The 22,599-nt window shown below is 46.3% G+C and overlaps 1 protein-coding gene across 2 annotated transcripts in view; it reads left to right on the forward strand.

The window, feature by feature from the left end:
* Nucleotides 1–22,599, forward strand: part of RAPGEF4 (Rap guanine nucleotide exchange factor 4) — a 295,713-nt gene that overhangs the window by 58,629 nt on the left and 214,485 nt on the right. For both annotated transcript variants that reach the window (XM_040971724.1, XM_040971725.1), the window contains exon 4: nucleotides 7,367–7,513. In XM_040971724.1, the coding sequence (XP_040827658.1) occupies nucleotides 7,367–7,513 (147 nt within the window). The remainder of the gene's footprint in view (nucleotides 1–7,366; nucleotides 7,514–22,599) is intronic.

Consider the following 22,599-nt stretch of genomic DNA (forward strand, 5'->3'; position numbering starts at 1 on the left):
AGGGGCATAGGAAAGTGGATAAGACCATTGCTTCCACATTCTTTTTCTTCTGTATCTGAGGGAAGGGGGGAGATAAAGGGAGAAGCCCCACTTGGCCTCCCACCCGTTCCAGGTCCCCGACACAGGGCATTCTCAAGTGGTTTTGATAGTCCAACAGTTCTGAATTGCTGCTGATTTCGCCATTCCAAGCACGACGAAATCACTGCAGAATCCACTGGCTGACATAGTCCACCTTAGAGTGTCTGTTTGCCCAGATTTTCACTGCCAACACATGGCTGGGGTAGTTGATTGATCTGTCCTCCATCCTCTGTTGTGGTGCCAGGTGTCCTCTGCAGGTTCTGATGGACTGCCATGCCCTCCATGTGCACCTGGACATGTTGTCCACAGTTCTGTTTGAGCCTCTGAGCAGGCTTAGCTTTGACACATACATTCCATGGTCCTGTGCTTTTTAAAATTACTGTCTCCAGGGGCTGATGCTGGGGCCCAGTTGTCTGGCAGCCACATGGCACTCAGGCATGCCATATCATCACACCTATTTGAGAACCAGTTCAAGTCCCCACTGCTCTACTTCCAGTTTGATTCCCTACTCACGTGTCTGAGGAAGCAGTGAAAGATGGCCCAAATGCTGTCCTGCCTTGCATATGGGAGGCATGGAGGAAGCTCCTGGCTCCTGGCTTCGTCCTTGCCAAGGCCTGGCTATTGTGGCCTTTTGGGGAGTGACCCAGGAATGTCAGATCTCTCTCTCTGTCACATTGCATGCAAAATAAATAAATCAATCTCTTTTAAAAACTAAACTTCCTGTGGCCAGCAATGTGGGGTGGCAGATTAAGCTGCCACCTGCATCCTATATGGGTGCTGGCTTGAGATCCACTTTGAATACAGGTCCTGATAGCATGCATGGGAAAGCAGTAAAGGATGCCCCACGTACTCAGATCCCTGCTATTCATGTGGCAGACCAGGAAGAAGCTCCTGGCTCTTGGCTTCAGCCTGGCACAGCCCTGACCATTATGGCTGTCTGGAGAGTGAACCAGAGGATAGACTCTGTGTGTGTGTGTGTGTGTGTGTGTGTGTGTATCCATCTCTGCGTAACTGTGCCTTTTAAATACATAAATCTTTCAAAAAATAAAGTAAAATTCCCATTTCAGAAAAAGTTGGTTATCTAGTGAAATGCAGCTGCCTGCAAAGCTACCAATGTACCACAAGAGGGCACTGTTAGAACAGCAAATGTAGGAAATGTCCTTGGCATTGGAAATGACATAAAGTTTAAACAATGTTGTTCAGCCATCTCGCAACATCTGAGAACCCAGGCAGCACTTGGGCTTACTTAATTCTCTCCTCTCATCTGCCACAGTGACATGATCTGGCATGCTTTGGCCCAATTCTGGAACAGGACCTCTTGCTGGAGTAAAAAACAATGTGCAAAAACAGTTGGCCTTCTCTTTGCCTCTGCAACAAAGGTGTCTTTAATCATCACGTTTCTGGGCCAGGCCTGCTTCTCGGTAACGTGGCTCTCCATCTCTCTGTCCTCTGTCATCCCTCGCTGCTCGCCACTGTTCCCATACAGTGCCATCTTAGCTCATTCGTTGAGCTCAGGAAACATGAGCGGTGCCACGTCCCCCATGGTTGTGTGTGATCTCTGGCGCCTTGTCTGTGTCTGGGCAGTGCCATTTGTTAGGGACTGACTGGGGAGTCTGCTTAGCATCCCGCACGATGCAGCCCATCGTTAGCTCCGTGGCTGCATAACTCTTTGGGTGGATGCACAGCTGCACACTGCGCTGAACAGGCGGACTGTGCTGGGACGAGGCTGGCCACACTGCTCCGGCTGTGAGGATGCTGCCACAGGTCCTTCCCTCTCAGCCCTTCTGACGTGCTGCTTCACGGGACTGCTGGCTAGAAAGCTGGTTGGCTTAGAAGTGTGCTGCTGTCGCTTTGATAAGTCCCATCTTACGTTGAGAAACTCAGAGACTGGGTCACATTTCATTGCTGAAAAGATTTGAAGTATTCAGTGAATTCCAGGATGAAATTCAAGCTCATGAAATAAACGCAGATGCAAAAAAGTATTAATGGCAAGGAGTGCCCTTAAATCGAAAATAATAAGTGTGAAACCAGCATTTGCTTTGCAGGAAGCTATGTTTCTAGATCCATATGTTTAAAAGATCAATTTATTCCTTGGGTGTTCACCCAGCATTTATCCACAAAATTTGCCATTAAGACATTAGTGAGTTACAAGTATATATGTTTTTTAGACATACTACGTTTTGAACATATTATTTAAGAACTTTTTATCCCTTGGCTTTATGGAATGAGTGTTTAAAAAGATCTTGATTGACATACTGTAGAGAATTCTTGTCTTCTTGCCAGCTATGTTGTTTTAAATATGCTTAATTTATTTGAAAGGCAGAGTGGCAGGGAGATGGAGAGAAACAGAAAGAAGATGATATTTCCTGCTGGGTGATCCCACACTTGGCCACAGTGAAGCCAGGAGCCTAGAACTCCAGCTGATTCTCCCAGCTCGGTGCCACAGCCCACGCACTCATGCTGCTCTGCTGCTTTCCCAGGCAATTGAACAGTGAGCAAGTTTGGAAGTTGAACAGCCAGGACTTGAACCCGTGTTCTGATAATGGATTGGTGATGTCCCAAGTGGTGGCTTAACCTGCTGAGCCACAATACTCAGCCCCAACTCTTTCAAAAGTCATTAGCATTGTCCCTAACTTGTGCCTTTCTGAGTTTTAGTGAAGGCTTTCAGAAAGTTCTTAGAACAAACTCTTTAATTATCAGTGACACATAATGCTTGATTTTTAAAACATCATTCTGATTTTCATACCACAGCTGTCTTGGCAGTGAAATAAGCTAATACAATGTTTTGCATGAGGGTGCCTGTTTAAGAGTACCCAGTGTGCTGCGATTCAGGTCTACTGAGCAGATACACGGAGGAGTGATTAGCTGCACTACAAAATAATTCTTGGAGCAGGATTCGTCAGAAGGGTCCTTGTGTGTGGTCGTGGCCCCAGAGTGCTGGAGTGTTTGGCAGTTCATTCAAGCCACTGCCGTCCACAGTTGGAGATGATTACAGAAGACATATAGAGATTGTCTTTCATTTAAATACCAGAACAGTAGGGTTTGCTTCCTGGAAACATGGATATCTTAATTATGTGTGTCAGGATGAGTGAGTTAGAGAGAGTGTGTGTGTGTGTGGAGTATACTCCTTTTGGGGAACCCTAAGGAAGTGTGCAGGATCTGGAAGTCAGAAGGGAGTTAATCTTTGTCTTTCTCTTCCCCTCTCCCTCCTCTCTCTCTCATGCCTCACCTTCAAAATGTGAGCTGCTTGACGCTGTGTCTTCAGGTGGAGTGATGGTAGGAGGACCAGGCTGGAGGTGGGCCTCCAGGCTGGGGTATGTGAGAACCTTCCAGAAAATTTCAAATGCCCTGGAAGCCTTTGTTGAATGCACCTCTACTTATTGAAAGCATTTGGTCTTTTTTATGATTTATTTTATTTTCATTGGAAAGGCAGATAAATAGAGAGGAGGAGAGGCAGAGAAGAAGATTTTCTGTCTGCTGATTTATTCCCTAAGTGGCCACCATGGCTGGAGCTGTGCTGATCTGAAACCAGGAGCCAGGAACCTCTTCTGGATCTCTCACATGGGTGCAGGGTCCCAAGGCTTTGGGCTGTCCTTGACTGCTTTCCTGGGCCACAAGGAGGGAGCTGATGGGAAGTGGGGCACTTGGGACCAGCACCCATATGGGATCCTAGCATGTGCAAGGCGAGAACTTCAGCCCCTAGGTTACTGTGCTGGACCTGAAAGCATTTGGTCTTATAATTTCCTTTCCCGTTGGGAATGGGAAAGCAAATTGCTGCTTAACCACAAACGGGATGCTCCTGTCTGTGGCTTCCCACTTCCTGTGTGGGTGCAGATCGCTTTCCGCAGTCTCAGTGTCATGATGAATATTTTTCAGATGACCTCTCAAAATGTTAATCTGCAAATGAGCAGCAAGCAAACCCTTCTGCAGAGGTCCTGGTAGGTAGGATGGAGACCCAGTTGGCTCCCCGAGTATGTGCAAGCTGCAGAGCAGTTGCCAAGTAGCATTTGGAAGCTAATGCTCTAAGCCCCAGGCAAAGGGGCGCAGCCTCAGGGTTTGGGACTTGCAAGAGGGATCCGAACACGGAGTGTGTTCCATCAGCATTGAACCCTGTGTGCCCTTCCCCCTAGCGTCCACATGGAGCAACTCCCGAGTGAGCTGCAGGAAATCTGTGGAAAGAAGGAACCAAAAGAAGTTTCTTGCCACTCAAAGGAGTTCTGACATGCATGCATCACTTTTTTTTCTCCACAGCTCCTGTTTTCCATGAATGTTTCCAAGTGCCCTTGTATATTGGTTTTGCTAAAGCAGATGTCATTTGAATGTGTTTGAAAATTAGTTCCCAGGAACCTTGCAAGAGGCTTCCTGAGCATCCAGGGTGATGAAGGCCTGAGCACCTGAGGGCTGTAAAGCCGGGTCTTGGTCTTTGGAAAGCTAGGTTTTCCTTCCCTGTGCCAGTCACCCCGGGGGCCCATCTGTCCTTCAGGTAAACCCCTTCGAATTTCTGAATAAATCCGTCCTGAATGGGTCGGCTGAAAAGAGAGCTTGAATGTGCAGTGAATACACCTTTCTGGTGAGGTTTTCTAGTCTGCAATTTAAGATCCCACCTTGTGGTTTGTGATTCCTATCCTTGCATTGGAATGAAGCATGTGTGAGTGGGGGAGCCAGTTCAGGGGGTGGAGGGCTTCCATGCCTCATCCTAGCCCAGGCTGTGGGCTCCTGGGCCAGTGGCTGGGGCTGGGCACCACCCAATAGGGAGCTCCTCTTGCAGACAAGTTCCTGGCACAGTGGAATCATTAGGCAGTGCCGCTGGCAACGCCAGCTTGGCTCCATCGGTTAAGAATGATACAGTCCTGGCTGCAGTTAAAGTCTCCAGTGAATAATCCAAGAGTAAACTCAGTCTTTGGTTTGCATTACCAGAGTCTCCTGCTGGCCATGGACAGGCTCATGTGAGTTTCACGCATGTGGGTCTGTGCTGTTTGGTGTCAAATTGCACAGGTCACTGTTGGGAGGCAAGACAGGAGAAGACCAAGTTCATGGTTGAACTGCGCACTTGAACTCATGAGCAGCAGGGGGCAAATGGATTCTTTCTCAAGTGTGCAGGTGGTAGAAGGATGGAGCAAGCTGGTAGGTGACCCAAGGGAAGCTGCTCCTGCAGAGAACTTGGGAAAGTCAGACTTTCCTATGTTGTGTTTTTGGCAGCTCTGAGAATCGCTCAGGAATACCTAACTCACCAACTATTGACATTTCAGTTCTGGGGCATTGCTTTTCTGGCTGGATTTGTTTGTGATTATCTTTCTGGAAGATGTATTCGCATGTTCTTCTAAAATCCTCTGATCTTTTGTTCTTTGCTGAGATACTATTGATGGTATTTTCCTGAACATGACTTTATGTGGTAATATCTGTGCAGAAGCAATTTGCCATGGTTCAAAGAACTGGTTTCTTATAGGCGTTTGTCTTAGTAATATGATTAGAGTCACTAACGTGATCTTAATCACATTTGCCCATTGTATCGGGGATTTGATGCGTGGAAAGAAGGTTGGGCCTTCTGACTCAGCTTACCCTGCTGAATCCCCGTCAGTGTATGATACCTTGCAAAATTAACATCCAGGTGATTTTGAGTGGATATTTACATTCTTGGATGTTAGGATTAAATTCAAGCATTATCACCAGTGCTGCATGCCAGAAGAAAATTGCTTTTTTAGGTCTTCCTTAGGAAATTTTTGTCAGTTTTGTCAGATATTTTGTAAATCAGCCACAGGGGCTGCTATTACTCTGTTAAGCCTGCAGAGGGCAGCATGATAGCAAAAATTTTGGAATCCATACTCCGAGTTGGTTAGAAGCTGGCCACCCTTTATTTATTAGCTCTGCTGGGCACCCTGGATCCTTGCAAAGCTCCTACTGGGTCCCACAGCTTTTTTTTTTTTTTTTTTTAATCTCTTCTGGACAGGTAAGACCTAGCTACAGTCCTCTTTCAATTTCTTGTTTCAAGGTTGTAAGTGCAACCTCTCACCAAAAGAAGCAAAAAACAAAGCTGAGTTTCTCTTCAGAAGATTTCTCTTCTGTTAAAGCAGATGGTAGTTGTAGAAAAAGCTAACAAGATGACTGCTAGCATTCTTCTTTGTAGCAGCCTCAAGCTGGACGCGGTTGGAAGTCCACCAGTAGGAGAGTGGCTAAGCCAAGTGGGCCACTCAATGGGAAATTCCTGTCACCAAGAGGCAAAGCCACCCTACCCGTGTAACAACACGCGTGAATCTTAGAGATGTGACACTGAGCGCAGAACAGACACAAGCAAGGGTGCATGGTCTGGCTCCCTCGGCTGTTACTTTTTTTTTTTTTTTTAATTATTTTTTTTTATTGGAAAGGCGGATATACAGAGAGGAGAGACAGAGAGGAAGATCTTCCGTCCGATGATTCACTCCCCAAGTGAGCACAACGGGCCGATACTATGCCGATCCGAAGCCAGGAGCCTCTTCCGGGTCTCCCACGTGGGTGCAGGTTCCCAAAGCTTTGGGCCGTCCTCGACTGCTTTCCCGGGCCACAGGCAGGGAGCTGGAAGGGAAGCGGGGCTGCCGGGATTAGAACCAGCGCCCATATGGGATCCCGGGCATGCAAGGCGAGGACTTTTAACCACTTGCGCCACCGCGCCGGGCCCCCTCGGCTGTTACTTTTTTTTTTTTTTAACAATAATAAAAAGACATTTATTTGTTTGAAAGGCAGAGATACATTGAAAGAGGAGAGGCAGAGAGATCTTCCGTCTGCAGGTTCATTTCCAAAATGATGACAGTAGCCGGTCAGAGCTGGACCAGGTGGGCACCAGGAGCCTGGAACTTCATCTGAGTTTCCCACGTGGGTGACAGGGGTCTGTGGACTTCGGCCCTCCTCCACTGCTTTTCCAGGCACCTTCAGCAGGGAGTTGAATCAGAAGTGCAGCACCTGAGACATGAACGGGTGCTCATGTGGAATGCTGGGGTCACAGGAAGTGGCTAAATGCACTGTACCATAATGCTGGCTCCCGTCTAGCTTCTTTTATATGAAGTTCTACAGCAGACAAGACTTCTGGAAGACAACGGAAAGCAAGGCAGTGATGACCCTTGAAAGAAGGGTTTCATGGGTAGTTCAGTCAGGCTAAAATGTTGTATGTCTGGATTTGCATGTGCATTTATTAAAATGTGTTGAGCTACACAATGAGATGGGCTGTTTTGCTTTGTGCTTGAATTCAAAGTGAAGACACCTTACCCATCCTTTCAGTGTTTCATTTGGTAATGGCCGGTGTTTTTGGTATCTTCAGGACGCTGTGACCATCTGTACCCTGGGGATCGGGACAGCTTTCGGTGAGTCCATTCTGGACAACACGCCTCGCCATGCGACCATTGTTACCCGGGAGAGCAGCGAGCTGCTCCGCATTGAGCAGAAGGATTTCAAGGCACTATGGGAGGTGAGCCCAAGGCATCGTTGCTAGTTAATGCCGTACCAGAAAAGCAAGGGAGCTGCCACACGGATAATGGCTTGACTGCCAGGCCTGAATGTGCCTGCTCTGAGCTGGGAGATGGAGTTTAATTTTTGAAACTTGTTTTGTAAAATGAGTGAGTGAAAAAGCCATTTTGACACAAGACATGCTTTTTTCTTTTAATTTAGTGCTTGCTCCATTTTCTGTAGTTTGACATACCTTATAATTATTTCTTGAATGACCAGAGAGTGTGTTATGCATTTTCTCCCTCCTCTTCCCCAGATGTATTCTTAACCAGGGAACAAAATACTTTGACATTTTCTTTTGCATTTTAAAAATCATCATTGACGTGCCTGCTGGAAGAGTGAAACGAATGGGGTTAACATCTGCTTCATTTAAATGCATTTTAAAGTGGTGTGCCCTATAATAAGGCCCGGGAAATGGAGGCATGCAAAGATGGCTGGTGACTTGGCCACATCAGGACGTGTGGCGACACAGCAGTGGGGAGACGCAGCTGGCCCCGGGGCTTCTGCAGTTACCAGAGATGGCCTGCAGCCCCGAGGGTGCCAGGCTCGCTGATGAACAGCATGGGCAAATGAATCATATGTGCTAATGGCAAAGGGACCCCTTCTGAAGTGCTGGCTGGGCCTTGCATCTTTTGCCCACGTTCCCTTTCCGTTCTGGAAACTCCTTGTCTTTGTCCTTTGCTCTGTGCGTCCGAGGGTCACCCCCATTGAGCTGGCAGGCTTCACCACTTGTCCCGGTGTGGGCAGAGATTTTCAACTTGATCTAAAGAGAATTCTGTGTAATCAAATCGTTTCCTCCGGAGCCAAACAAATGGCAGCCGCATTAGGGGAACCAGCCTGCAGGTGGAGGAGTGAAGCGTCCCCTTAAAAGTCACACGAAGCTTCGCCAGGCCTTGCTGGTGACACCTGGGACTTTTCTTCTTGGCAGCAGTGAATAAATTGCAGGGTTGCTTGTTTGAAATGCTTCTCTGAGAAACTATTAAAGAGCTCCAGTGGCTCTGTAAAGTTCAGAGACAAAAGCCACTTTTAGGAGAGGAAAATCCAAAGTCGGGTTGCGTGAGGCGTGAGTGGGGAGCTTGCCTGTCAATTAAAAGGCACCAAGCTTGAGGCAAATAAGACTTTTGGATCTTTCATTTTAAAAGGTAAACGGAAAAGTCTTTTTCAAAGTGGGAATTTGGAGAACTGGTGGAAGCATGGAAATGCCTTCCACCCGGGGAGCGTGTCATTATAACCACTTCGGCTGTGAAGACAGGACTCGGACGGCTGCTCGAGGAGGTTCTGTGGAGATATTAAAAACTTTTATTTTAATTAGGGGCCCTCGGTGCTGAGAAGGAAATTCAAGAGAGGTTGCTCCCTGTGAACACTCAAACAAACTTGTTACTTAAAAAAAAAAAAAAGATTCAAACAGAATGAAAAAGAAGTGTTTGGCTCGCTCCCCTCCAGTTCGTGCAGCTGTGGTCAGCTGACAGCGCGTGGACTGTAGTCTTGTGGTGTGCTCACTCCAGTAAACAGCCGTGTCGGCGTCCATGGATCCCTGCAGATCTGCAGTGTGCTCGCCATGCGCACAGACACCTGCAGGATGAGCCCATCCGTAAACTATCAGTGCCCTAACATCCCCTAACACTCGGCATATAGTTTCTGATTTCCCCAAACATTCCATGAATTTCTTAATGTTTACAATTTATGGGTGCACTGCAATGACTCAAATGGCTAATTCTCCTCTTGCAAGCTCCAGGATCCCATACGGATGCCAGCTTGTGTCCTGGCTGCTCCGTGTCCCTTCCAGCTCCCTGCCTGTGGCCTGGGAAAGCAGTAGAGAATGACCCAAAGCCTTGGGACCCTGCACCCATGTGGGAGACCTAGAACAAACTCCCGGCTCCTAGCTTTGGATCGGCTCAGTTCTGGCCACTGTGGCCACCTGGAAGATTTTTCTCTGTCTCTCCTCTCAGTTGATCTGCCTTATCAGTAAAAATAAAAAAATATTTCTAAAAATTTTTTATAACTTTTTTAAAAGTATTTGAAAGCTGGAGAGAGGCACAGAGAAAGAGAGCTCCCATGGACTGACTTACTCCCCTAAATGCTACACCAGCTGGGTCTGGACCAGGTCGAAGCCAGCAGCCCTGGAATGCAATCCTGGCTTCCCACGTGGCTGGCACAGACCCAGGAACTTGAGCTAGCCCCTGAGGCCTTCTGGGTGTGCATGAGGACACTGGGACTGGGGGTGGAAACAGGAGTGGAACCCAGGCGCTCTGACATGGACATGGCCATCTCCGGGGACATCTGAGCTGCTGCAACAGAAGCCTGCTTCCCTCAGTTTTCTTTTGTAGCTGTTCTTTTTATTTTTTCCCCCTTTCAAATCATGCTCCGCTACACCACCGTGTACTCCAGGTGACTGTAACATGTCAGCCTTGCTCTTTTCCCTCCTTCCTCTTCTCACTGCCCATGAGATTGACTTGTTAAAAAAAAGTCAGGCCACTTTTCTCCCTCAGTCAAGATTTTTCGATTTCCTCATAGGATCTGTTTCCACACCTCTGGCCCACGGATTCCTAGAAATGGAATGTAAGGGCTCGAAGCTTACCTGGATGGAGTGGAACGTTTTTGGCGAGAAAGCACTTAGGGGTGACACTGAGCTCCTTGGCAGCTTCTTGGTGTCAGTTGGCTGTGCTCTTCTTCTCCTGGGTTAGTTATATCTAAGCCCGTGTCGGTGATGTTTTCCACTGGTCCTTCCCTTATGGGGAAATTGACAAGTGAGGCGGTGGATCTGGAGGGCTGTCCTCAAGGAGGACCCAGGGAGTCTTCCAGACCCGAGAGGGTGGATAAGGTTTGCTGTCTCATCATGTGGAGAGGTGAGTGAGATCCTTGTCTTTATTCGCCAGTTCCTGGAACCCAGGTCAACGTGAGTTAGGCGCCCCATCAGCATTGCATGATGATGAAAACCCCATCAGTTCCACCACGGAGCAGGTTTTAATCAGAACTGTGCAAGTGGCCTTGCTTGTGCGTCGATAGTACATGATGATGCTTGGAGATCGTGTGATTCTAAAGTGCTTCCTGCAAAAAAGATGCCTGTGTTATGTTTATTTTATTTTTGATTTATTCCACAAATGCTGAGTGGTTCCAGTGTGTCAGATATCCATGTATGTGATCCACAGAACTGCTGCTGTCAGGACAAGGGATTCTGTTTGACTCGCAGCAGGCATGAGATAAGCAAGCAAGTCAAGATGCAATTTCAGAGTGGAAGACACCATTACCATTACATAATCCTGCCTACATTCTTTGAATAGTGGCAATCTGTTGATGGCGTGTATTCTGTTCCTTTATAAATAAGATATTTGAGAACCGGAAGATTTACTTTGCTTCATGTAGTAGAGTTTATCATTTGTCCATCCATTGTATTGGTAAATGCATCAGTTATCAAAATTAAAATCCAAACTATACTGTCCACTGAAATTCCAGTTAGATCTATCAGTCAAAAACAAAAGGGAAGGGCTTGGAGTCAGGTAGCAGGACCCTTGCACTGTGAGACCGACAGAAAGAAGGCAGCAGAAAGGCAAACTGGAAAACACTTCTGTTCTTGGCAAAGCTTAGGAGCCCACATCACTGTGAGATCAGAGCTTCTAAATGTAAAACTGAGAGCTGGTAGGATTTCAGGTTCATTTCAAGGCAGGGGCTCTTTAATTGACCTTTGTCTCCTTATGTGTCTTTCCCGCCCAACACTAGGGGAAAATGGAATTAAAAATTCCATTCATCTTGGTACAAAAAATGAATATCCATACATAATTTTCTCATAATGTGCATTTTCAACAAACTTTTTAAAAGTTACTTTTTGTCTGTGTGTCTTGATTTCATATAGAGGCATGGAAAGTGAAAACACTCCCATGAGGATTCTAAGTTATTTCCATCTGAAAAGTATGGCTGTTAGTCACCAGCCCCTAGCAGAACCTAAAAGTGGCTCCCTAACACGCCGAGTGAAGGTCGTGTTTTATATCTTGTACTTGGGACTGCAGGAGTGCACAAAGCAGGGGTGCTTCTTTCCTTCCCAGGTCCAAGGTGTTCCCTCGCTTTTCCTGGGTGGGGACTCTGAGAACCCCATAGGAGATCCATTCAGCTTTGTCCTTTCATTGTCTATGATTTTCTAAGTCAAATGGGAGCACCCAAAGTATTTTAAGAAATTCATTCTCATAAATGTAGCCAGAAGGTTTATTTAATCCACTTACAAGTACAGCAAAAAAAAAAAAAAAAAAAAATTCCCAAGGATATAGCTGAAGCTGCAGTTTGGAGCTTTCCTGTGTACTGTGCACCTTCCTAATGACAACTCGCTCCTGCCCAGCCCCCTTTTCATATTCCAGTTGTCCATTTATGGTCAGATGTGAGGGCACTGGACTGCTGCCTCTGGAAGTTGGGGGTGTATCTTCCTAGCTTCCAGCAATGAGGATCCATTGCTTCAGAGCTGGTCAGGAATGCTTCCTAAATATTAGAACTTAATAAAATATAGCAATACAACTTTATTTTTCAGTCACATCTTGGGAGGGAAAAGAGATTGGCAAATTGGGAGACACACACAACTCACACTTAAAGAAAGTGAGATTAGAGTTGTGTTTCTGAATTACGTACAGAATAAAATTAAAAATCTCCTGAAAGTATTCTGCCACTTTTAGTTCTTGAGACAATTACAATGTATGATTTAAACACTTTGACCCTAGTGGCGTTTTCTGCCCCCCAGTGAGGAGGTTAAATGACAGCTTGGAACTTTAGACCTGTGGTCAGTAGTTGATCTGAGACTATGGGTATTTATGGCAGATGGGAGCTAAATATAATAAACATAAATAAATGTTTTATATAGCAAAATCCTAGATAAGCACAAATCAGTTTCACATAATAACATATTTGTATAAATGCATGCCAGTTTGATATACTATACCACTGATACAATCAGTGTAAAGCTGATTTTCTATTTAAGTCCATGAATTTCTCCTCTGAGGAGGTTTCCAGGGCTCAGAACATCAACAAAGGTTCTTCTCTGACGTGTGTATGTGTGCGCACGCGCGTGTGTGTTGTCTACGTCTCTTCCTGACTTGCTGCCCACTGTTGTGCCTGTGTGAGGATGTTGTCAGGCTCTGGTGTAATTTAGGGGCGGGAATGTCCGACAGACGTGAACTGTGACAGGAGTAAGGGCCCCTCGTGTTTAGGAGAACAGATCAGAGAAGCAGTCTCAGGCAGATGTGTAAAGGTCATTACCGAAAGGCGCATGCACTAGTGGCCTAGCACCTGTTTCCCTGGAGTTCAACTGCATCAATATTATGGCAAAAATTTCCCTCTGCAGTGAACCATGTTTCAGCATGTTCAACATAATAATGCATAGTAGTGAATAAACGCTTTGAAAATTTCAACATCAGAATGAACTCACAGAGCCTGTAACAATAAAGCACTAGGAAAGATTTGTGGCCTGACTTGAAGCACGGCAAAAGCAGCTTTTTAGCTGTGCTAGACAAGGCTCGTGACAGACAGAGAAATCCATTTCACAAAGCTGCTTGCACGTCATGATTGCCACAAATGGGTTTATTCCCCAGTGTGTCTTGTGGCCTTGGTAAATATTCTTAACCAATCAGAAATCCATTTTATGCTTTATGAGATGTAAAACTGAATGATCAAGAGAAGGAGTAAGAGTGTGTTCTTGTCTTGGGAAAAGAAAGCAGTCAGTAAGTAAGGATAGTTCTCCGAGGGAAAAAAAATTGAAGAAATGCAGTTTTATTGGTTTCTAGTCCCTTATTTTCAGAGTAGCTTTGTTTCCTTGAATGATCTGACCAGGTATGCTGGCAATTGTGGAACTAAAAAGCGTTTTAGTTACTTCTATTTGCTGTCTCTTTTAGAATACAGAGGGGAAAAGCTCTTTTCCCTGAATAATCTTTCAAGCCACTCTGAGAGTCAGAATTGTTGCATAGGCATTGGCAGTTGCTGGGTCTTTGCTGGTGTGCTTTGAAAACCACATTAGAATAACAGACCTTCCAGAGGCTTCTGCCCCCACTTGAGTAGGCTCGGTGCTCCTGTCTGTCTGCGGCTGTCAGGCAGATGAAATGCTGAAAACATAACATCTCAGAACACAAACATCTCACCCGGCTGGTACGCGGGTTTGTCTGGGTTTCGCATGCTAACCATTTCAGGGTGCCTGTCTCTGGCTTCAGTGGTAGGTGGCTGGGCGTTTTGGGATGATAGTTTGGTTGCTTTGGGGGTGTCGAAGGCGGGGACCACCCAGGCTGCCAGGTAGTGCCCCAGGACCCAAACCCTCACCTGAGGTGTGGCCACAGTCCGCATACCAAGGGGCCTGCATTTTCCTTGTTCTGCAGCCTGTTCCGGCTCCTGGCTGCCCAGGAGCTTGACCAGTGGGGCTACTTCCCCGGCCAGAAATTTGCATCAAAGCAACAAGAAAAATACATCCAAAAATAAACATGAAAGCCAAGACTCCATGCCAGGAACTCCAGCCACACACATCCTGTTGGCTGGCCTTCTGGCCACTGTCCGCACAGTTCTGAGACTTTAAAACCGACCGGAAGCCTGCTCTGATCACTTGAACCTTGAGTCTGCAGTGGGGTCTTGCTCCTTTCCCTGGCCTCAGGCTTTGCCAAGGAATGGCAAAATGATTGAAATCCAGAAAGGAAGGGAGTGAAATTCTCAAGAGTTAAGTGAAGTTGGGGAAAAAAAGACTTCCTTTTTTTTTTCCCCCTATTGCTGGGGACTGCCTGAGCCTTCCTGGGGAGCCAGCAGCAGTGGCTTCTGTGCACTGAGACACTGTCACAGATCCCCACAGGAGGTGCCAGCGACGGAGATGCCTTCTGCCGTCCGGATAAAGCGTCAGTGTTCCCTGGATGCCTGAGGACTCTCGAGAGTCAGAGAGCGAGCGGGACAGGGCTCTGCAAGGTAGCACGGGTGTTTCTGCTTGGTTGGGCTGGATGGGAGGGTGGAGAAATACTCGTCTCACACTTTGCCCTGGGTTTGAGGAATTATTCTCAAAACCATCCCTGGCTTTCCTAATTATGTTCCACCAGACCTAAATATGCACCCTGGTACAGGCCTAATTTGATTTCCTCTTTGTGGTGTGTGTGTGTGTATGTGTGTGAGGGGTGTGAGGGAGAAGGTGTGTGGCAGCTCGGCTTTGTCGGGCAGCGGAGGATCCTTGGAGGACGCTTGTGTGGCCATGTGATGTGAGATACGTTTCTAGATGATAAATGTGGCTGTGCAGAAAGAGGCAGAATTGTGTTGATCACTTCCATATGAAATCTCTGTGCCCCTCTAAGAGCATATTTGTGTGGTGTAGGTGGCAAGAATGCAGACGCTGGGGCTACACGCTCTGGATGCCCAGCTGATAACGCATCCGTTGCTTTCAGACTTTGGAAGGTCCTCGGTGTCTATGACAAGTCTGTTACATTACTGATAGTGGGATGCCCTACCTGTTCCCCAAGTTACATCACTCAGGAGGAGATCTGGGCTTCTGAGCAAATCAAGGTTTGGCTGGCAGGTGCCAGGAAAGTCTGGAAGCACGTGGTGGCAGCTCCTGGTAGGAGGCAGGGCAGTGCTGACCCAGGAGTTTTGCTCTTAACAAGTTCTCTGTGCACTGTCCATTCCAGGAGTGAGCAATGGACATTCAGGCCTCTTGGGAGTTGCTGCTGTTACCAGGGGTACTGTAGGGCCTCCCCTGGCAGTGTGCTTGCTGGCCTCCTGTTGACCCTCACTCCCACCCTCTTCTTGGCATGTTTATCTCAAGCAGCCCTCTGCACTGCCTTGGCTATCCCACTGGGCTTTGTGCCTTCTAGAATAGCGGCTTGGTTCTGTGGTAATTGAGACCACTGTGAGAAGCTTCCTCTCTAAGAAGCTCTAAGAAGCTTCTGTCATATGCAGCCTGCACACTTGCTTCCCATCATGTGCAGGTGCAGTACACGGCCCGTCTGCCTTTTCGTGGTTTACAGTCTGGTGGAGAAGACAGACAAGCAGAAACACAAAGAAAACATAAACTGCATACAAACCCGAGTTAGTGAGCCACTGGAATAGATTCTGTGTGCTGGGATGATGGGGGAAGACAGGAGAGATCTCTTCCCAGAATCTCATTGCACCCAAAGCCAGAGAAGTCTGGAACTGGATGTCTGTGTGCTCACAAGGCTACTTTTTGCTATCCCCAAAGGATCGGGGTCAGTTTGGCAAATGATAGTGTTTGCAGCAGCCTTATCCAGCAGACAGTGGTGGGGTACCCTCTCCCCAACCTCTGTGGCTGGCTGGCTGGCTGGCTGGGCCTGGGGCAAGCTCAGCCTGTCCTCGGACTGTGTCATGGGTTGTATTTCCAAATGCCTGATTCTGGCTTTTGTTGTTCAGTCATCATCTGGAGGATGTAATAGGTCCTGCAGGCAAAGGCAGATCTCCTTGGGGAAACTGGAAGGACGTGGGACTCATAAGGAGCTTTTGGTGTGGGCAGGGGTGGGTTGCTAAGCTCTTGATGTGCAGAAAGTCCTGTGATCACAGAACTTTGGTGTGCTCCAGGGCCAAGTTCCGCTTGCTCCTGCTTGTCTCCAGGCTGCCCTGGAATGGTTAAGATCCAGTCACTGGGACACAGCATTGGCCACTGGGGAAGGAGCAGCTGGAAATCCTGTCATGACATGGGCCTCTCCAGATCCTCTCTGTCTTGCTGTGGGTGGGTCTTATAGGCCTCAGGGCTTTGAGCTGGCCAACCCCAACCATTAAATGTCAGACATACCTTCCAAAGGCTACTGATGTGGTCCAGTGGTTAGGGCAGAAATTGCAATCTGTTCCTGGTTTAAGCCCACTTTGCTGGGTGCCTTCTTGGCAGAACTCTCCAGCTTCCTGGTTTTACATTACTGTACAGATACTCTTGTGTCAGCTCTGCCCTGATGCCCAGAGGGGTCCAAGTACCTGCTGATAGAATATTTGTTTGCTTTTTTGGCTGACAACTTCAGTGTGCCACTCCCCTTTGGGTTTGCAAAATAAAGAAGACAGAACCACAAATTATGTGAGTGGAAAGGATAAAATATAGGCCAACTGTTTGTATTGTACCAAAATATATTATTCGGAAGAGCTGAAGAAGTATTTGGTATCTTTCATTATTTGTACTTGTAGTTCTTAAAGCTGGTTGCACATTAGAATTATCTAGGGAGCTTTTCATGTTTTAAAAAAAAGTCTTATTTATTTGAAAGGCAGGTAATGGAGAAGAGTGAGAAAAAGAAATCTTTCTATCCATTAATCCACTTCCTAAAGGGTTGTAATGGCCAGGGCTGGGTCTAGACAAAACCAGGAGTCTGGAACTCCATCCATGACTCACACATGGATGGGCGGCAGAGGCCTGAGCACTTGGGCCATCTCCCGCTGCTTTCCCAGGTGCATGAGCAGGGAGCTGGATTGGAAGCAGAGCATCTGGGACTCAAAATGGTGCTGTGATATGGTATGTTGGTGTCACAGGTGATGGCTTAACCAATCATACCATGAAGCTGATCCCTGGGGAGATTTTTAAAATCCCACGTCTGGGTCTTTCCTAGATCAATGAAAGAGGAATCTTTAGAAACTGGGGGACCTGGGAAGCTTCTTCAAATGTCCCAAATGGGATTCCTGGGTATCCAGGGTTAAGAAACAGTGCCCTGTAGTCCCCCACTATACCCCTTCATGCTCACCTCCTGGGCAAGCACCTGCCTGTTGGTCTCACACTGAGGCACAATGATTGAGCATGTTTGCTCTTTCCTGGGATGTGTTGAATTTCCAACTGCAATTTTCCTCTCCAGGTTAGAGTTTTTTGCCAGATGTAAGTGATAATGGCAATCAGAATTTAAAAGAGTATGTGAGGCTGTGAAAGCCTTCATGATTAGAGGTTGCCCATGCAGCCTAGTTTTTGAAGATTTATTTGTTTTTATTGGGAAGAAAGATTTACAGAGAGAAGAAGAGGCAGAGAGATCTTTTATCCACTTGTTCATTCCCTAAGTGGCCACAATGGCTGGAGCTGAGTCAATCCGATGCCAGGAAAAGGAGCTTCCTCTGGGTCTCCCATGCAAGTGCAGGATCCCAAGGCTTTCGTCCATCCTCTACTGCCTTCCCAGGCTATAAGCAGGGAGCTGGAAGGGAAGTGGAGCAACCTGGACATGAACTGGCACCCATGTGGAATCCTGGTACTTGCAAAGGGAGGATTTAGCCACTAGGTCATCGTGCTGGGCCCGTGGCCTAGGTTTTGAAAGTATGATGTGAAAAAAAGATAGAGGATTGTGCCCAGATTTCATCATCCTCCAAACAGGCACACATTTTTGTAGCTATCAGAACGATGGCATTGCATCCCATCATGTCACATTGGGAAATTCCACAGAAGCAGTGCGAGAGAAAGAGTTCCCAAAGGGCAGGTAACGTCTTCTTGGTATTGTGAGTTTTGTACTCAAAGTCCGCTGAGAATCTCCGGAGTCTTCCTGTGTGCCTAGACTATACTTCAAGGATGATTTCTCTAGGATCAATTCCCAGGAGAAGAATTTGGAGTTTGAACAGTATGAAAACCTTTGTGACTTTTGGTAAATACGAACATGGGAACTTTCATTAGTTCTTGTTTTGTCACCAGGAGTAGTTGAGCACACCCTAAGTTAAGCCTGACCTTGGCTAATGTGGCAGGCATCCCTGTCTACCTACGTACATACCTACCTACCCACCCACCTACCTACCTATCTAGTATAGTTGACACTCTTCTTGTAACTGTGTTTCTTTGATTACTGAGATAATTGGTTTCTTATCTACTTTGTTGATTATTTCCTCTTTTGACACATGTTATTTATATGTATATTGGCATTTACTTACTAATTCATGAGGGATTTGATCACATGTTAATTATTGGTTATCATTCCAGCAAATATGTATACTTTTTCCTTTTCATAGTAGTTAGTGTACATGTCTGATTTTGCTTTTAGGGTTTATTTCATTTGAAATTCAAAGTTACTGAAAGGGAGAAAGGGCAAGACAATGAGACAGAGATCTTCCACCTGTTGGATCACTTCCCACATGGCCTCAATGGGCTAGTGGAAAGGTGGGAGCCAGGAGCTTCTTCTGGGTCTGCCACATGGATGCAGGGGCCCAAGGCCTTGGGCCATCCTCCACTGCTGTCCCATGCCGTTCTCAGGGAGCTGGATTGGAAGTGGAGCAAGCAGGACTCCAACCAGCGCCCATATGTGATGCTGGCACTGCAGGTGGAGAATTAGCCTGATATACCACCATGCTGACTCAGGTCCATTAAATCTACCATAAATATAATTCATGATCTTAAAAAAAAATTTGATGCTTATGAGAATATCTTATTCGTAGCATATTTGAAAGTGACATAAGTAGCCATGTATTTCAGCTAATGGTATCAATTGAGTGAGTTTTTGAAATGTTACTGCTTTATAAAAATTTATTCATGTTTTATTATTTTTTATTTAAAATTTTCTTTTGCTTTAAAAATTCTTAAATAGTCTTACAAATTTATGGATTTCCTCTAGTTGTTTCTTATAAGTCCATAGCATCTTAGAACCTTGTTTCAGGATACCAACGTTTTCTTTTTTGTATGTTTACCCTGTGATTTCTGACTGTCCCGTATATTCCTCTATCATGTGTGTTTCTGGGCGGTCCCAGTGAATTTGCTGGAGAAATGCTTTGGGTCTTGATTTCCATCTGCCCTGCTCTAGATCCCTCCCCACCTCCCCTGCCAAAACATTGCTTGGAGCTTGAGGGAAATGTATCACCGAGGAGTATCATGATTTTGTGTGTGTGCGTAATTAGTGAAGTTAATTCTGTGTATACCCACACTGTTTTCTCTCTCTCACTGCTACAAGTGTTTGTCCAGTAGTGTTGGAGAGAGCACAGAGACCTTGCCCAGAGGTAAGTGGTAAGGAAATGAGTGTTAACGAAAACAGCCTCTCAATTTGGGGGCCTTTTGCCGTTTGTTGTGGGTTTTAGTTTATTTGCTTGCAGGCTATTTTTTGCCTGTGCATAGGTTTGCTTAAAGTTCATAGAATTTCCTGGTACAAATATTCTGAAAAAGAAAAACCTAGTTACTTTCTTCTTCATTATATATTCTACAAGTATATAATGGGTGAAATGTGGCAAAATGATCAGGTATGACATTTAATACTAAATACATCTGCTTAGAGGCACATACAAGGGAGAAAGCTGCAGTTTTCAAACTGCTTTTTGGAAAGTTACTGTTTTCTTTAGAGCTGCACCATCACTGTTGCCCTCAATGTCGTTTCCCCTCATTTCTGAAAGGCTTCCTTATCCAGGCAGATAGAGTGGTGAACAAGGTGCAAATTAAATAAAGGAAAATTAAAAGAATCCTTAGGCAAATGATTGACAGTAGCAGTTGCAGGCTTGTGCATAATAGTTTAAACACAGGGTCTGGGCTCGGTGAGTACATTGTTTAGCGCAGTTGGGAATTTATCTCCCTCCAATTCTCTTTCTTGATATCTGCTTGTTGCTTCAGATTTTCTTTTCCCTTATCCAAGCCCTTTGTCTAGACTTAACCCATGTCTAAAGTGGCAGACTCAAAATGTTGCTAATCATTTTTATTAAAGTAACCAAAAATTAAAAAAAAAACTGAAATGGAGCCACCCTCTCCCAAATCTACCCATTCCCCAATATATTCACTCACGTGTGTATACAATTGTCTCCATATGTACTTGTATGCTTGTGTGCACATGTATACTCACATATACTCATATACTTATCTATACAGCTTAACCCACATATGCTTGTATACTGGTGTATACAGTCATGTCTTCTTATCCAGGTTACATTTTTTCAGATTCAATCAGCAATATATTAGATATATTGAAAACAAATCATATCTGAATTGAACAAATATAGATGTATTCCCTGACATTTTCTCCTTAATAATATTGCACAACTATTCATCTAGCACTTGGGTAGTACTAAGCATTAGAAGTAGTCCGGATGTTGTAAAGCATGTAGGAGGATGTGTAGGTTACCTGTAAACATGCCGGATGTGTCAAGAATTTGAGCATCTGTGGAGTGCAGCAACTGTGGGAGGCCCTGGATCCAAGCCCACAGATACCAAGAGATGAATGTGCACGTGCAGGGACTTCAGAAAGTGTGTGGGAAAATGAAGTTAAAGGCTAAGCTTCTTCCGTAGAAATCATGTGCAGTTTTTTCCCATGATATACACTTTAAAAGATTTATTTGTTATTTGAAGACAGAGTGACAGGGAGATGGAGAGAGACAGAAAGAGATCTTCCATCTATTGGTTTACTTCCCAGGTAATTGGAGTGAGTTGAAGCCAAGATCCTAGAACTCCATCTGAGTCTCCCAAATGGGTGTCACGGGTCCAAGCACTTGGGCCATCTTCCACTGCTTTGCCAGGTGTATTAGCAGGCAGCTGGGGCTGGAACCAGCACTCCAGTTTTAGATTCTAATGTTGCAACCGGTGACTTATCCTGATGCAACACAATGCTAGCCCCCCAAATAAGCATTCTCGTGTGCTTTTTGAAGATCCTCGTGTCCTTGTGTGTGTGTGTGTGTGTGTGTGTGTGTGTGTGTGTGTGTGTAAGAGAGAGAGAGACAGACAGACAGGCAGACAGAGTGAGTGAGTTTGGCTGAGCTGTTTGAAGAATATAGCTGACATCACAACATTTTACCTTCCAGGCTTTGGGGTTGGCTGTCGCTGCTTCTCCCTGCCCTAGTCTCCTTTTTTGAGCAGTTGCATGTTGATCACTTCTCTTCCACCCTCTCCCCTACCCACCAGCCGCTGTGCCCTCCCTCTGGCTCCCCAGGCCTGGGCAGTGTGAAAGAGGCAGGGCAGTGTTTCAGATCACAAGTGGCACCTGGCCAGATCATGGCAACAGTCCTGGTTTTCTTGCCAGCTCTATGTCCTCAGGCAAATGACATCAGCTCCCTCAACCTCTTTTCTCTGTTCTAAAATGAGGGTCACAAATAACCCTATCCTGAGCAGTTGCAGGGAGGAAAGAGCTAATGCAATCAAGGCCTTAGCCCCCAGAAAGCAACCAGTGCCTGGTACAGTGGTGTGATGGATGGATACACAGACAGAGCCTGCCACACCAAATGCCTCCTGTGTCTGCTCTGGCTCCTCATGCTGTCCAAGCTGCTGTCCAAGCAACAATATTCAAACTATCCACTCCGGCATAGTTTTCCATTCATACGGTCTCCTTGAGTTGACACACAGTTTTGCTAGCCTGACTCATATCAGCATGTGCTAGCCAAGCATCTACTGAATACTGGATTTGATGCAAGGCACTGAGGATGAAGAAAATGAACGTCACGCATACACATGTTAGAGTTAGAAGGGAGAGAGTGAAGCCATAAGGAAGAGGGCAGAGGGCTTCCCTGTGGGCTTGACTGTCACCAGACTGCAGGGATGCGACTGGCAGGAGTTCACTATGTGACACCTGTGCTTCCCATCTGACACCTCACCCAGAGGAGGGGTTGGAGTGCTCCACGTAATGCAATGCTCCTCTCACTTTCTAGCTTTTTGTGGAAACAGAATCCTCCGAAAGCCTTTCTTGAGGCCCTGGCAGCATGGCCTAGCGCTAAAGTCCTCGCCTTGAACATGCCAGTATCCCATATGGGCGCTGGTTCTAATCTCAGCAGCTCCACTTCCCATCCAGCTCCCTGCTTGTGGCCTGGGAAAGCAGTCGAGGACAGCCCAGTGCTTTGGGATCCTGCACCCATGTGGGAGACCTGGAGGAAGTTCCTGGCTCCTGGCTCTGGACTGGCACATCACTGGCCGTTGCACTCACTTGGGGAGTGAATCATAGGACAGAAGATCTTCCTCTCTGTCTCTCCTCCTCTCTGTGTATCTGACTTTGCAATAAAAATAAGTAAATCTTTTTTTTTTTTAAATAGCTGATCTGAAGTCAGGGAGCTAGGAGATTCTTCCCGGTTTTCCATTTGGGTGCAGGGTCCCAAGGCTTTTCCAGGTCACAAGCAGGGAGCTAGATGGGAAGTGGAGCCACCAAGGATTAGAACTGGGATCCCGTATGGGATGTTCAAGGCAAGGACTTTAGTAGGCTACCGCAC

This window comes from Ochotona curzoniae, unplaced genomic scaffold, assembly GCF_017591425.1.
Source record: "Ochotona curzoniae isolate NIBS_2020 unplaced genomic scaffold, NIBS_Ocur_1.0 contig_2210, whole genome shotgun sequence".
In the NCBI taxonomy this organism is placed as follows: domain Eukaryota; kingdom Metazoa; phylum Chordata; class Mammalia; order Lagomorpha; family Ochotonidae; genus Ochotona; species Ochotona curzoniae.